The sequence below is a fragment of the Catharus ustulatus genome, chromosome 15 (genome assembly GCF_009819885.2).
Source record: "Catharus ustulatus isolate bCatUst1 chromosome 15, bCatUst1.pri.v2, whole genome shotgun sequence".
Taxonomy (NCBI): domain Eukaryota; kingdom Metazoa; phylum Chordata; class Aves; order Passeriformes; family Turdidae; genus Catharus; species Catharus ustulatus.
This window is the reverse complement of record NC_046235.1, coordinates 4,723,174-4,739,745: the sequence shown is the minus strand read 5'-3', so window position 1 is coordinate 4,739,745 and position 16,572 is coordinate 4,723,174. Positions and strand designations below refer to the sequence as shown.

At 37.6% G+C, this 16,572-nt stretch overlaps 1 protein-coding gene across 18 annotated transcripts in view; it reads left to right on the top strand.

Moving 5' to 3' along the window:
* TENM2 (teneurin transmembrane protein 2) overlaps nt 1-16,572 on the top strand; it is a 619,293-nt gene that overhangs the window by 387,510 nt on the left and 215,211 nt on the right. For 17 of the 18 annotated variants that reach the window (XM_033073571.2, XM_033073569.2, XM_033073568.2 and 14 more), the window contains one exon: nt 8,183-8,392. The exons of the other annotated variant lie outside the window; for it this stretch is intronic. In XM_033073571.2, the coding sequence (XP_032929462.1) occupies nt 8,183-8,392 (210 nt within the window). The remainder of the gene's footprint in view (nt 1-8,182; nt 8,393-16,572) is intronic. 18 annotated transcript variants of the gene reach the window in all.

The following is a 16,572-nucleotide window of genomic DNA, read 5'->3' as shown; positions in this document are numbered from 1 at the left end:
CCAGTTAATACTAACTATGCACCACCCTCACAGAGTTTGTAAAATAATTACAGGTTGGAGTTTTCTCATGTTTGTTCAAGATAGTGTTATTTATCCCACCTATTAGTCACTCCAGGCACTCGAATCACTAAGTGTTGCAACGTTCCTGGAAATAAATTTCTCTAATAGACATAAAGCCAACATTCAGGGGGATGTGCAGTGGAGATGGTGTGAGTGGCTGTTTAACAGTACTTAGAATTTCACTAAAATAAGGTGAAGGTAAACAGAAGGTGTTTGGATAGTGGGAACAAGTTTCTAGCCCAGCTTAGTCAGAACTCCTGGTGTCCCTGAATAAAGATCAAATCAGTACTTCTGGATTGATCTGAGAGGGAAGATTTCATAGGGTGTCTGCTGATTACCTACCCAGGGTACAGCCCCTTTGTTAGTGGAATTCCCTAACATGAATGTTTAGCTGATAAGATTGATAAACGGAATTTTCTTTCTTCCCAATTTTTAAAAGCTGCACATACTAAGTTACCATAAAGTTCATTCACATATGGTTGTGGATCTTCCAATAAGTTTCTTCTAAATACATTCCTAATCTTAGAATGTTATTTTTGTCCCACAAGGAACAGGCAGCTGATAAGTTGTTTCAGTTTAATGTTAGTTATAGTTAGTTCAGTAGAACATTTTTTTAGGGAAGTTAAATTAATTCCTGTTGGTGTGAGTTTTGCTCCTATGGATTTGTCTCTTTTTCCTGGCTGAATCAGAGGTAGGGTAATATTAGAGGAGACATTTTGACTTTATGAGTGATGGGAAAAAATCACTGCAACAAATTACTGTTTTCCAGCTATGAAGGTATCAAACATATGCCAAGTAATCAGCTTGTGAGTGTAATAGGTTCATGAAGGAAAAGGGTTTTCTAATCTTATTCACTGATGTTTTTCCCGAGACAGCAACAGCTTTTATAAAATGAGGCGTGTAACTTCTCATTACAGAATCTAATCTGCCCAGAAGACATTGAACAGCTGCAGAACCCTAACATCTTCTAGCTGCAAATTGCTTTTATTATTTATCTTTGTTTAACTAAAAAAGAAAGGGGCATCAGATGATTTAACAAGACAAGAATTAAGTGACATTAGCTTTTGACAGCAGCAAATTATTCCTTTACATACTGAATTGGTTTAGATAATTCCGAAGTCATGACTGTCTCCTTATTTTTAATATCCAAATTTCATAAAACTGATACATTTTGTAGATGGATTGCTTAGAAAAATTAATTTAACTTTAACACTGGAAGTCAGAAGTGATTGATTTCCAAGTTAGTCTCATTCTGCTGCAGAGTTTTTGCAGTGATAATATCTTGCATTGGTACAGTGATTTCCATATTCAAAGATTACACATGTGCAGTACTGCAGAAAATATTAATCACGTACAGAGGTCAAATGGTTTAAGGAAGATAACAAAGCTCAAACAAGCTTCTAGAATGGATCTGTAATAAAAAAACAGGGATCAGAACTTTCTGGTGGTTCTTCATCTTTCCTTTTTCTATTATCTGCAGTTCTCAGACTGTATTCCTGGTTGTGCAGTAAATGGTTTTACTTCAGAGGAGAAGGAGAAGAAATATATTAAATATGAAAATATTTCAATAATTTGTTGTTTTGTTTTTTGTAAAATAAATAATTTAAAAAATTCATAACAAGTGTTGAGAAAACTAAGCAAGATGTATGGAATTACTCCTTTTGGTAAATGGAAAAAAACACAAACCTGTGGTTCTGAATTGCCTTTGCTGATTCACTGTTGTTAAAATCACAGGTGATGACTTTCTGTGTCTAAATCTCTCTTTTGCCGTTCTCTTTTATTTTAAAGTCTCAGAGTTTCTCTCTTTGCCTGATATGGTGCTGCATCCTGAGTGGCCATTACTACCTGTTGTGATGCAGAAAAATACCTGAACACATCAGAAAACAGGTCTGGGCTTTTAGAAAGACCATGTTTTCTCCTCTGACTTTTGTGAAATAGACTCTGTGAAAATCTTTTTCTTAGCTTGGCTGGTTTTGTATCTGTTTGCTTTCAGAGATAGGAGCTTCAGGAGGGCTGGAAGTACCTTTCTTCAGTGATAACTCTCTGTCATCCAAATCCTGATTTATATCTTTATCTTTTGCTCTTTTGTGTCCTGTTTGCCTTAGAGAAGAAGTGCAGCGGTTTAGGCAAGAGGAAACAATTTGGTGCTGAAGAAAATGATCACAGACTGTTAGATTCCTTTCCCTCTTTTCTCTCATTCCTCATTTGGGGCTTTTGTTTTGTGTCTCTCCCTTGAAGAGCAGGCTGCAGAGCTGGGGTGAAGCTCTGCACAGCTGCAGGGAGTGCTCTGCACAGCTGGCTGAGCACTGCTGCTGCCGCCCTGGGTGCTGGCCTGCCTCTCTCCCGGGAGCTGGCAGCACAGGATGCTTGGCTCCAGGGGGAAGAATTTTCTCCCTTGGGCAGAGCTTTTCCTGCTGGGGCTCTGTGTGGAAGCACAAATGCCAGTTTAGTTACAAAAATCATACATGCTGTTCCCCACTCGTGTCAATTAACTGTAGTAATTCACCAAGTATGAAGTATTTATGTTCCTTGTGCCAGTTGGGACAATATATATAGAATTTATTAAATATAACTCTGCTTGAGAGTGCCCAGGACAGTAGTGAGCAGTGCTATGCATACATACTAGGAGGAGACTTTTTTTTTTTTTTTTTTTTTTTTACAGAAGGCAATTTTTCTGGGGAGGAAGGGAAGAGTCTGCTGAATGTGCTGTACCTCAGGAAAGTTTCACCTTCATCAGCTGCCTGCTTAATTTATAGTGCTGTGCACTGCAAAAACGTGCATCTTACTTATCTAATTGTTTCCTGACACATTTAGCAGCTTTTCTCACTCTTCAAAGTGAACTTAGCAGTGCTGACAATGTAGGTGCTTCAGTTTAGGCTGACTTGAAAACAGTGTGAATATGTTAAGTGGAGGAGGGCTGGGAGCTGTCACAGGGTCCTGCCTGTGGTCCCTGTTCTGGTTCTATCCAGCTTTCCTGATGGAAGGGAGCAAAGGAGGACGAGATCTGATCCTTCTCTTTTATCACCTCTAGTTAATATCCCCCCAATTCCATTGCTAGATAAACTTCTGGGTATAATTTTAGTATAAATGAGCAATGCAGCAACTGCAATTAATGATCCTGTCCATCATGTAAGGCACTAACATAATTTTATGGGATTACTTCGCACAGGGTCCTGTACTTTGTATTGGTGTAACATGAATATCAGCAGCTTCAATCAGTAAATGTCAAAATCTTAATTGCCAATTAAGTGTTTTACACAGTGTTTCTGATGCCATCAGTTATGGAGAAACAACTCTTCTGCTTTCACTCTTTGCTTCCTCAGCTACCTGCATTAATACTTGAATGATGTTGCATCTTGCAAAGTGGTTTGTTTTCTTTTTAATACAGTTATCTGAAAGTTTCCCTTCTTTCTGCAATCTAACCTGCCAAGGGCTGCACAGGGAGATATTGGCTTGTGTGTATCTTTTCTATCTGAGCCCTGGTCCTTATGACCAGAGCTGTAGAACTAAGGGGCTTTATTGATAGCAATATATGTCACTGATTCAGCTATTAGAGGTCATTTATGTTTACTGGCTGCTTGACTGGCAGAAATCCTTAGAGAAGAACAGAATAATTATATCATAACCCTTTGATTGTGAAGATTAACAGCTGTTTAAACTTTTGAAAGCTGATCTTGCTTATGAAAGCCTCTACATATAGGAGGATTTTCTGTCATGAATGTAAGTTATCAATGAGGATATGCTGCTTAGGTATATGACATTCATGATGAAAATGCACGGGGTTAAACAGTCTACACAGATGTTTGCTACACATATCTAGCCTTAGAAGAGAGATTCTGCTAATGGAAGAAGCTTGAGAATTCTATTACAGATACAACAGGCTTTGACATCAGTATTTGCCATCCCTGGGATTCAGATACTTTCCAATGACAGCACTTACTGAAATGAGGAATTTAAGAGTGTGAGATGGTAACACAGAGGTTGTGACTTCCTTCCTGTCCAAATTAGTGACAAAATAGCTATTTAAGGAGTCTGGATTATCTTTAGATCTGTTAAAATAATAATGTATGTTTTTGGACATTATGCATGTCTATCTAAATTTATATGGGTAAAAATACTTTAGTATTTAAAAAAATATATTAATACATGCATACACATTTTGGAATGTATATTTCTATGATTACTGCTCAAAATTGTTAAATTCCAGGGGTTTTTTTTCATTCCATGTTTCATGTCACACGCCATGGTATAATATAGAGCCCAGGGTTTTACACACATGTGGGCTTTATTTATCTACAAAACTCTATAAGTCCTTTAAAGGAGGAAGAAGAACAGAGAGTATGAAAAGTATATCTCAAATATCCTTCAGTATCTGATGAGCAGCTTGCAGTCTCTTCTTTGATTGTGTCTCTGTTTATGTATATTCATGCTGGGAGTGATTGCAGGCAGTCTTTTTTCCCTTGTATTTTTTTTTTTTTTTGTCCTTCTGGTGATGGTGTGGCCTTTTAGGTTAATAGCAACTGAAGGATCTCTTTTCCCAATGTGTTATTGTGATGGAGATGAACAGGACTCTGTCTGGGCTTGAGACATTACCAGCTGTGAGCATGGCCTGATTTCTGAATGTAGGTTCTACAGCAGATTTTAAGCCTTTAAGGACCTAAAGTGTAGCAGTAATTGAGGAATGGTTTCATAAAAATTCCTGGGCTAGTAAGAAACATGAGACTGATTTAAAAGGAAAATGGAATATAAGTGATAAGAGGGTAAAAAAGGCCCTTGCAGACTAAGGTGCAGTGTGGTGTGGAATCCCAAAGCAAGCCCAAAAGTGGATGAAGAGTTACCACGTTTCTTCCTTCACACTAAAAAGGAAGATAAGATAAAGGACAGGAGAAAGGGGTGGGAGGAGAGGAAATTTGGTTTTTTTCTTCTTGGCTGTTTACTTTTTGAAAAACGCCTTAAAAATGTTGTGTTCAGTATCTGTACAAGTTTTTGTCATGCATGAGTATATGCACTATGAACATGCATATGAACAGATATTGGGAAAAGAACTGATATCATTCCCTTTTCAGAATATAATATATCTGCTTTAAGCCTGGTTCCCTTTCTAGCATTTGTGTCTGGTTGATGTTTCTTTGACTGTGTTACACAATTACATTATTGCTCTCTGTACATAGGATTCTGTCAACGCTCACCTAGATAAAAAACTTATTCAGAGAAGCTTCAATATATTACTATATGAAGACAAATTGAGGAACTTCTGTTATGATTTAACTTTTGAAAACAGCAGTGTAATGGAATATGATGTTATCATATGTCACAGTATTTTTATAGGCTGTAGAGTATTGCAAATCCCATTGAGAAGCAATAGAAATTTAGAATCTTTTAAAGAGCTGGGAAATTTCAAAATGTGATTGTTGAGATATCTGTAAACACATGAATGGGTCTGACAAGGAGCTTAGGTTTATAGAACCTGCAAAGCTTAGTCTGTTCTTTTAAACATACATTTTTACATTGAACTAATTTGACCAAGATATTCATGTGTGAATCAAACCCCTTATTTCTCACTTGAGAGTGTATAGCAACAAATAAATTCCATTTATCATGCTTTTTATAGCCTAACTGAATCCCCCACTTCAGAACTTTCACAAGCCATTCTCTTGACTGTGGTGCTACAGGTAGTCACCCCTTAGATTAATTTCTTAAGGCAAAAAAGCTTTATGGTGCCTTTTTCTTCTTGTTCAGTAATTTTTCAATTCATTTCCCACCAAATTTTACAAAAGGCAGGGGGTTTAAGAGATCCTGTGTGTTTCAGGAGCTGGGAATGGAGAGAGAGAAGATGTTTTTCAAGAGTTCCTCAGAGGGTGTGGGAGGGTAGTGGGAGTTTAATAAATGCAAAAAAAAATTAACTTTATAGAGCAAGAATGTCCCAACCACAAGAAAAGGTTTAATTAAATTTGGCTGTTTAGAGGCAATCTAAGCAGAGGATGGATTGCCAGTCATTTCTGTGGCTCACAGACATCTCTGTTTTGCCATTAGCACATGACTGTGGGCAGATCTTCCTCAGGAGCCAACTTCCACCAAAATGAATGCAGCATTTTAACAGCTTCATACCTTGTTTCCTCTCACCTACAAACAGAGCTGTAGTAATTAGACATTTAGCCTTTTCTTCAGGGATTTGGGCAGTATTATTTCATGGTGGTAGCAATGTCTTCAGCATTCCTGACAAAAGAATTCTTAAGGTTTGAGGGATTTTTTTCATTTCTCAATGTATTCTGCAAAAATGTACCTAAATTGCTCTAAAACACCATATGCAGTTTCCACAAAAGGAAAAAAATCTTTTCCTTCAGCTCGTACCCTCACACATCCAACAGTTTTATAGTATAGTAATATATTTCCATATGATACACACAGTCAGTGCGGATTTAGAATTTATAAAGCTGCTTCTTTCAACTTCACAGTATTGAAGCAGAGCCAGAATATGTGAAAATTAAATGCACACAGTGGGCATGAGTGTCACGTTCCTGTCAGAGGTGTGTCAAACCTCAGCCTTTCTGCTTCTTTGCAGCACATTGCAAAGAAATGATTAGAAGCTGGTCTTGCTCAATCACTTCCCTGGAATGTTTAGGATATTCATGGTAGTATTTTATAAGAATAGTATAATCATGAATAATAACAGTAATTATTCCTATCTCAATATTAGAATTATTTCCTCAGAAATGCTAGTCCACAATGAAAATATTCAATGCATATTGAATTTTCTGTAGCATAAAAGATTGCAGATGGGAGTTACTATGGAGTAGTTTCAATCCATTTCTGTCATATAATAATTTGGTCATTCAGTCTTATCAATTTATCCAGTGCTAAAAACATAATAACAAATAATCATAAAAGTCACTTGCCTGTGTTCTGGTATTTATTTTATTTCAAAAGTTTTTGAAGGGAAGAAAGTACTTCATGCTCTTTGCTGGTACCAGGCAGTGGTTTTCAGTATCTACGTGTGCCTATGGTTGATTGCTACATCCCAAACATAATTGATATGTGGGAGCTGTAACTTTTCATTTTCTTGCTTCCCCCCACCCCATTTGGAATTTCATGTGTAATTCTGTATATTTATCTAATGGTACAAACCTTAGGGTAATTAATATAAAGTGAGGGGTGATTGATTCATAAAAATGAACTAGTGAGAAAATCAGTGTGTATTTTCTCTGTTACTGTTTCTTTAAGAATGATGGAAATAAAGATACACCATTATATGTAGTTTTGCTGTGTTTTAACATTTGTAGCAGATCTCTGCCTTACAGACTTTGGCAGCATCACAAAGGTCATATTTTCTTACATTTAAATTATTCATGAAGAATGTCTTCTCTTCACTAGATAAACTTGCAATGCAAAACAAAAAAAACCAAAAAAACCACAAAACCAAAAAACCTATCTTCATCTGTGTGCATTTGATGGAATGGATTCATGTAAAGTTATGGGAGTTTGTCTTAGATATAAATATGATACATAAGTATATTTTTGTTGTTGATTTGATGTCACTGCTTTAGGTGGTGACCATGACCATATTGTTGCTGAGGTGTTTCATAGCCATTGAGGATTGGACTTCAGTGCTGGAATTAACCTGGCTGGGCAGGAAATTCTGCTCCTACAGCTCTGGTGAAGAAAGCAATGAGAGAGGAAGGACAGCAGAGCTGAGAGTTGGCAGCCCACATTCCAGCTTTAGCACATCTCTAAAGTGGAATAATTGCCTTTCAGTCCTGCTGTCCCCTCCTGTCACATCTCTCAGTGGGATCTGGGAAGATCCACAGCATTATAAGAGGAACCTTAGCTTGAAGAAAGCCTTAAATGGTTGTTTCAAGCCTCTGAGAGATTCCTGTGCTGAAGCAATTTTCCTGGTTAAAAAACAAAAAAACAATCAGCTCAGTACTATTATTTTAAGGGATGTACTGATGTGATGTAACTTCAGAATGATACAAAGGGGCAGGTTGGTACCAGTAGAGATTGAGGGGCTGTGCATGGCAGTAATTGAGTGTAAAACATGAACAGTTACAGTGCAATGACTTGGCTGGTGGGGTTTTTCATTACATTCATGGCTGATCTTTGATCCCTGTGTCCTCTTTCCCAGGTCGTCCCATCCCACCTACATCCTCGTCTAGCCTTCTCCCATCTGCTCAGCTGCCCAGTTCTCATAATCCTCCACCAGTTAGCTGCCAGATGCCATTGCTAGACAGCAACACGTCCCATCAAATCATGGACACCAACCCTGACGAGGAGTTCTCTCCTAATTCATACCTGCTGAGAGCATGTTCAGGGCCACAGCAGGCTTCCAGCAGTGGTAAGAAAATTGCAAACATATGGAGTTTGTTTGTGACATGTTTGTGCCAGTTTTATGCATTCTTCTTTAATGTGCAAATGTGTTCTTGCATCAGCAGAAAATTGAGAGCATCTATAGAAATGGGGCACAGAAAACCTTACCGGTTTATTTAATGGAAAATTCCTGGAAACACAACCCATCGTATATGCTGCTCCTTCATTTAACTAGAGAGAGATTTTTAGTTTGAAGTATGGTAGAAGCTGTGTAAAAATATTATTGAATTCTTGTCATCAGAGGGCTTAATTTTTCTAAGTAGGTTTCCTGCTTCTTGTTGCATCTGGTAGAAGAGAAATGTACACACAATGGTTCTTTGTTCTGCATGGGCTAATCTAATATATCATTTGGTGATGAGGTTTTGTATCTAAAAATGCATGTTGCTTCTGCCAGTCTGTGTCTGTTCTTGTTTCTGAATCTGTCTGGTTCTATACTTACAATGTCACATTTAACTAAGATCTGCTATTTTTCAGCAAATTAATTCTTGTCTTTCAGGCCACTGTTTTAAAACATTTGCAGCTCTATCAGTCTTGGGATCTGTAGTGCCTAGGGTTTTTTTTCTTCTTTTTTTCCTCTTTTCATATTATAATTTTTATTAGTAGGTGCTGACTTTTCATTTTGATGGCCAAAAACTGAGGAGTGGAGATGCAATCCCTTTTTAGAAATACAGGCAAATCAAAAGAAGCTCTTGTAGCACCTTTTATTTTTTTATTATAGATATATATTGTGTGTTATTTAACTGAACACAACAGGTTTAGAATGTCTATGCAGTTTCTGGTCTACCCAAGGGGTCTCTCTGCTGTAAGCAGGCAGCTCTGTGCAGCACTGGAGGTTCTGTGGTGGGGACTGCTGGGGTGCACACAGAACATTGAGCACCCCCTCTGTAACAGGGGCTGGGGAGGTGTGGTGGGAGGGTGAGCAGGGAGCACAATTTGAACAGAGCATACAGAGTGGATATTAGGGGTGAATTTTTCCCTAAGCATTGAGCTACAACAGGTGGCCCTGTCCAGTCTCTGTCCTTGGAGTTTTTCAAGAACACATTGGCTGAAATCTTGAGCTCCTTGCTGACCTCAGAGCTGCCTTTGCTTGGCAGGACACTGGACTGGGCACCTCCTGGGGCTCCTTCCATCCTGAATTATCCTTTAACCTGTTCAGGTATGCTAAAATATAATTCAGAAATAATAATTCAGAAATTGAATGGGCTTCCTTGGTCCTCGAGTGTATTGATATGGAAAATATGATGCCTTTTTGAGAGGGTTTAAAGAGATTTGGGGTGATCTGAGAGCTGCAGTCCTCACAATCTGTAATGGGCAACTCTGTAGAAGCCATGGAAATGGGGAGGGGGTCAGGAAGTGGGTGTGATTTTTATTTGAGTCAGTGTTGCTTCATTCAAGAGGCCTTGGCAGGGCTCAGCCATTGGATCAGCTGGTTGAAGGGTCTTTGTGTTTTCAAAGAGGTGTCAGCAAAATCTGTCATAAATGCTCTCAAGGAAGCATTGCACCTGACACAGGGTAAGAGAGAAGGTTCTGTATGGTGAGCAGTTATTTGAAGGACAGTGAGCAGAAGATGGAGCTCCCCAAAGAATTTTCACAGGACATTAAAATACTCAGAGAAGATGGTGGGGTAGGAAAGCGGGTGATGGCAGAGTGCTGAGAACGAGATCACAAAAGCACCTGTGAGTCCAAGTAACAGGGAGATAAAATGACAGGGGACCTTAGGGCAGATAAATCGAAGTGGATAGTTATGGAAAAACCAGCTCTGGCTCCTGGGTTGGTGATGGATCTGTGTGCAGGGAGGAATGCTTGCCTCTGCCAGAGCTCAGGAGCAGGGAGTGTTCACTGCAGGAGAAAGGAATAAAGAGTGAGAGAACATTGTCTAAAGGGTGTGGTGGATCAAGCAGTTGATGAGATTTTAAAGGGGAATGGGAAAAGTAAGTGGGAGAGGGATGAAATAAGGAGAAAATCAAGGTCAGGGAATGTGAGCTAAAAAAAGAGGCTTGGTGGGTACTTGGTAATTACAGCCACTGCTGAGGGAACCAGCATGGCTTTTCTTAGGAAGCCAAATGAAGGAAGTGGCAGTAAAACAACATCTGAAAATCTGATGGAAGAGCTCTTTATGATTCATTTTAAATCATAATCACTGTTTCTTTGTATCCTTAAAAGCTTTGTGTGTGACAGTTGTTACTGTGGGCTGACCCAAGGAACCTTTCAGGCATCCTCTGATTGGCTTTGCTTTGTTCATTCTACATTTTAACACTTTTTTCCCCACATATCCCAGTTACTTCTTTAATAAAAAGTCATATAATATATAATGACTTCTAATTTCCAGGGTATAAGATGAAGGTGTCCTTTTATTATATTTGTTGTCATACACACATGCACAATTGCTTGATCACCACAGAGTGTTCTGTAGCATGAGTTCTTCTGGACTTAATGCATCTTTGGAAAATAATGAGCATTTCCTAGTGGTGTCACATTTTTTCTTTAGTTCTCACCATGTTTCTTTATAGAGTTTATAAGAAAATGCAACAGACAAGGACTTATACAGTAAATTGGAGAAAGTTACTACTTTTTTTGGCTTATCATTATTCTTGAAAGATTTTCAGAGTGGCTTTTACCATCTACATGACAAGAATATGTTGATCATGCTCTGATCATGGGGCTTTTTTCTTTATTTTTCTTCTTAATTTTTTTTAGTTCCTTTGGAAACTTATCAACATAGACCCAGACATTTGAAAGACAGTAATTAAATGTAAATATTTTGCTTAAATTTGGGCTTGTGTTAAAAAGGAAGATTTGTAGATGCTTATATGTAAGGCTTAGATCCCAGATAATCTTCAGTCATTCATAAATTTTTGGTAGCATTTTCTAGCTTCTTCTTCTTTAAGTATTTCTATCCTAGTCTTCAAAGTGCATGCTGAATATGAAGTATTTGCCAATTTCTTCTGCTAATTATACTATAGAAGTTTCCTCTTGTTTCTCTGATTGGACACTTCTCTTCAAGCTCTGTAATTACAGGGTGGCTCCTCAACAGGTTTAAGATGAACCTTTTTGGATATGAGGAGCCACTCATCCACGTGTGTTGCCCTGTGCCCTTCACAAGAGCCATGCTTAATATATATGGAAAAAATCATTTGCCTGAAAAAATTACCTAATCAAATATTCTATCAAATGAGCAATCTATTGTTGATATTATGAAGGCCTTTAATCTACAATAAATCTTTGTTAGAACTCATCAGAACTCCCAGTTTGAGAGAAATGTGATTATAGCACTCTTAAAATGACATTACATCATCGGGGTGATTGGTTTATCATTTGGAGAAGCGACATCAATCATAACTAGCATAACCACACAGTAAATGAATTCAACCTTTCTACTGCAGAACAATGACACAATAATTGCTCAAAATCAGACTTGAAATGAAATCAGAAAATGCACTTTCTTTAAATATGATGTTAACCTAATGGAATATATTATTAAAAATCATGTTTGAGAAACTTCTATGTAATTAAAAATATGTGAAAATGTATTCCTTTTTTCTCTCATTAGAACCTGTTTCAGTTGCAGAATCATTTTCTATGCAACGAGATATGCTGGTTTTAATTGAACTCCCATCACTTACATTCCTCTGGTTGTATTTCTTAATATAATATGCAGCACAATTATATTTGATGAAGGACAAGAGGTTTTTGAAATCTGGTGCACCTGCTGATAGTATTTTGAAAAACACAAACATTGTAGAAGGAAATGAGACCTTTTACCCATGAAAAGTTAGTGGATTTTTTTTCCTTTTAAAAGAAGGTCAGTTCCTGCCATATAATTTCCTGAGATGGTTTCTTACAGCTAACAGTAGGAATAGGTTTATTTCTTCTTCTCATATGTGCTTTATATATTTTTTTCTGGTAATATGACTCAGCCTGTTGAAATGCCATTTTAATGGCTTCAGTCAAAATACAGTGTGACAGGAGGGTTTTCAACCTTATGTGGAAAAAGAGAAGGGGTTTTGCTGTTTGCACCTGTACCTTAACTAGAGAAGATTTATTGCTATTGAACCAAATTTTGAACTCACAACACAAAAACAATTTGGATTTTTTTTTTCATTTTTCAGTCTGAGTAAAAGACACGGGATAGACCTGCTCACATTAGGTTTTACTATAATGGATCCATAATTGGGCACATTCATCAGCTTCCACCACTCCAACAAAGAGAGAGTAGAAGCAGAATGATCTCTGGAGTGTTTTGACTTGGTGGAAAATTCCAAACTGTGGTTTAGATATTGCCATGATTCTCGAGAACTTGCTGAAGTTTAACTGGAAGGGGGATGGTACCCATTTTTTTGGTGTTTGTGGTTTTTTGGCTCAGAAACAATGACACAAACCATTTGGCTCAATGTAACATCTGCCCACGGAGTCCTTTGGAAACTGCTTAGAACACAGGGCTTGCTTTGATTTTTTCACAAGCAGTTTTTGGCAGCAAGGAGAGAAGAAAAGAGAAACAAGTTGGCTTGAAGGAAATAATTGTTGTTCTTTAATGTTGTCTGTTGGTTAGTGTTGAAATAAATAATAAAATTCCTTTTGCTTATGTGCCTATTGTGTAGAACTATAATGTAAAATATCAATATTCATTATATTCAGTATAAATATCTAGATGAATCTTCTGTGTCCATAGAAATTCATTATTATTAATGTGTAATTACCACCACCTCTATCCAGTTTAATCTAGTTTGTAAAAATCTTTTCTGAAAGAAGCCAGAACTTGCATTAATACACTGTAGCTGGAGTACTTACTTTAGATCTTCTGCCTGAAAGTGTTTGTTTTATAGCCCTCTTAAAATCTGGCATCACATAAAGATGCATTTTCAGTTTCTACTCTATAATGCAAACCAAAATGCAGAAGTATTGTCATCTTTAAGAAATAAATGAATCCTATAGGAAAATAATTACATCCCTTCAGATGATTAAGCATCAGCCCCTACTGAATGGAGACCTCAATTTTCTGTACCTGTCAACCTACAGAACAGAAAATACATTGGCAGCCACAAAAATCAAGAATCCATCTTTTTATTTTTTTAATAAATCCTCATGAATGATTGCCTTTGGTTTACTTAAGAGACAAAAGAAAAGAGTTTGGATAGCTCTAATGAGGGAAGAGTAGCAACAAGGGAGAAAAGCGATTGGAATCTTCCCTTGTCAGTATTTCAACTGGGGCCGGGAGAGAAGGTGTTTTTACTCTGCTGCTTGTTGTTTGTTCTTGTGTTTGTTTGCTTTTGGATCTTTCAGAACCTCCTTCAGAATATTACATTGTAGAATTTGTCAAGTTATGCTTAAAGCAGCAGCAGTTAATATCAGTTAAGGTTCCAGCTTTGGGGTTTCTAAATTATTTCCTATACTTTCCTATGGCTGTCTCCAAGAGGCAGCCCTGCATTACAGCTTGTATAGAATTCTCCTGAGAGAAGGAGGGTGCTTCTCACTCAATATATTCATTCACAAGGAAATGCCATAAGGAACTTTATTCTTATGTTTTATAGCAATGCAGAAAAAGGGTGGTAGGTTGATCATTTTCATTTCTGTTTCCAAATTAAAAGTAAATTATGTGTTTGTTTCTGCTATGGAGCCTGGCCTAGCTTTGAGGTTGTAAGCAAGAATGTCTTTGTACACTTCTTGTTTAAACTGTGTGTGGATGTAACAGCAAGGCCTTTAAATATTTTTTTTTCCCAGAATTTGTTTCTAATACTTAAATTCTCTAAATCCTTAATGACCAGTTACATTCTCATTCTGTTCCATCTATTGAGCACTGAGTCTAATTTTAGAGCTTAGAACTGGAATTAGAAATGGAGGGAACAGCATGAACAATGTTTTCCCACTGAAACAGAAGGGTATACTTTTTCTAAAGTATCAGCTCCATGTTGCTGCAACTATTACTGATATTATTGCTGCTGCTAATCTCTGTACCCTGTGTTGATGATGCCTGCAGATGTCTGAATTTCAGCCGGAAGACATGATTCTAGATATTACACATTCTATTTATTAATTTATGAATTCATAATAACAATCCAATCTCAAACAGAAGGTTCTATGGTAATAAAAACGTTAATGAATTACAAAAAGCTATAGAATTGAGAATAGACTTGAATGCTGTTGTTTATGGGTTTTTTTAAGCTCACCGTGGTTTTGGGAGTTGGAGAGATTTTTTTGGTTTTTTAGGCAGCTTTTGATTGTGTAAAGGTTTGTAAATGTGCTGAACTGGGAACTCCTGTAGCAACAAAAGTCCCCCAGCAAAACAGCTGCAGCACAGACTTCCCACTTTCCATTTCTGTGTGTATTTCTGTTTTCTGACAGCTTCCCTGATGGCTGGGACACAACTCAGTGGCTGTGGCCACTCATTACCAATGCTTGTTCTGTATTGTGGCAGCTACTTAGAGATCACCAATAACTGGGAAACTTTGGAAAGCTTCTGAAATGTAAAGGCTCAATATTGTTGCTCTGTGTCATTGCACCAAGAAAATCAGTGCCCAGACTTGGTACCTCGCTTGAAAACTGAAAGGCACTGAGGATACTGCAATTATAAGGAGAAAATACTCTTTTTATTTTCTTCTCTTTCTTTCATATGCTGAGTCCAGATGCTGCTTGTGTGTTTTTCCTTTGTGTGTAGAAAAGGCTTATACTGTTCTTGCTGACAGTCTCTGCTGTAAGTCACGCTGTGTGGGAAGAACTTTTCAGGCTTTCTAATAATTTTATCTTTTGATGCAGAGTTTTTAATCTTCTGAACTGCATCTCCCTTTCATTGGCAGTGCCACAGTCCTGACAACTTCCATAGTGGATAGTGCTGCTGTTTATGTAGAAAGCCAACATTTAGAAAACATTTCATGTTTTTAGCTGCCTACCAACACAATTTGGTAGCTGATTGAAGTGAAGAGTTGAGCATATGCAAACTGTTTGCACTTCATAGGCTACAAAGTAGAGAATCTAAAATTTAGGGTATTACTTTTTCAAAATATTTTCCAGTTCTTGTATACAGAATGTTATGTGGGTGGCTTGGTTGTTTGGTTTTGTAATAGCAGAAAGTTTAATAACTTGCTTCTTTCTCCCAATAAATCCAAATCAGTGCCATTACAAATACTTGAAAGCAAGGAGATACTTTTCATCTGAGCCAATATCTTGTCTTATGGATTTCCTGATTTTGATATGCCATACACTTCTGGTTTATTTAAATGATAAATTGTGCATTTATCTAGTGCTTAATTATTACTCCTAGTTATAAAATTACATTAATGGATTTACAGTTTTGATACCTGTTTCTAATATGATTATAAATATTAGCATCTTATTAGGCAAACTGTAAATATATGTCACCTATTTATCACATTAACATCTCTAGAAACTGAGTTTGTCTTCATATAAAGCATGGTGAAATCAATCAAAATTAGGAATTTTTTTCTTCAGAAGATACTCAGTCTTATTTTAAAGTACAGGAGATGGGAAACTTCAGCACATCACTGGATAAACTGATCAGTGATTACTAATTATTCTTGGTGTTATTTTTTTTCTTGCCCTATTAATGCCTGACTATTTGCCTGGCAGTTCTCCCATGCATGTCTGCAACATCCCTTCAGCATAAACAGAAAGAAATCTGGACTCTGTCATTTTACTCTGAGTATTTTTCTCTTTGTGTTTCCTTGCCACAGCCCTGTTGCCCTCTGCGAGCCCTAGAAGGGTTTGCACATACAGCTTTACTGATGAAACCTCTGCTGGAAACAGAGCTCAGCCAAGTAAATTATTCTTTCCTGTTACTTCCTAACCTAGCTCTTCAAATGCCCAAGCCACATTGCAAGGAGCCCTCCTGTGCCTGCATCACTGCATCTTCTGCTGCTGAATGCTTTTGCAGACCAGGATTTTGTCTTTCTTACAGTTTCAACTTCAGCTAACTTGTGCAGACACTGCTACAGTGGGAAGGTAATAAAAATCCGTGGTTCCTCCAATAAACATATGCTTTATTTTGGTGCAAGGTTACACAAATTTGTCCTGGGAGAACAAGCAGATGTTCAGATGGGCTGCACTCCGAGCTGAGCGTGGTGTTTGATGGGGCTTTCTGGTGATGCTCTTTGCTCACGCTGTGTCTGCCCTGGTGTGGCTGTGCACAGCTGACCC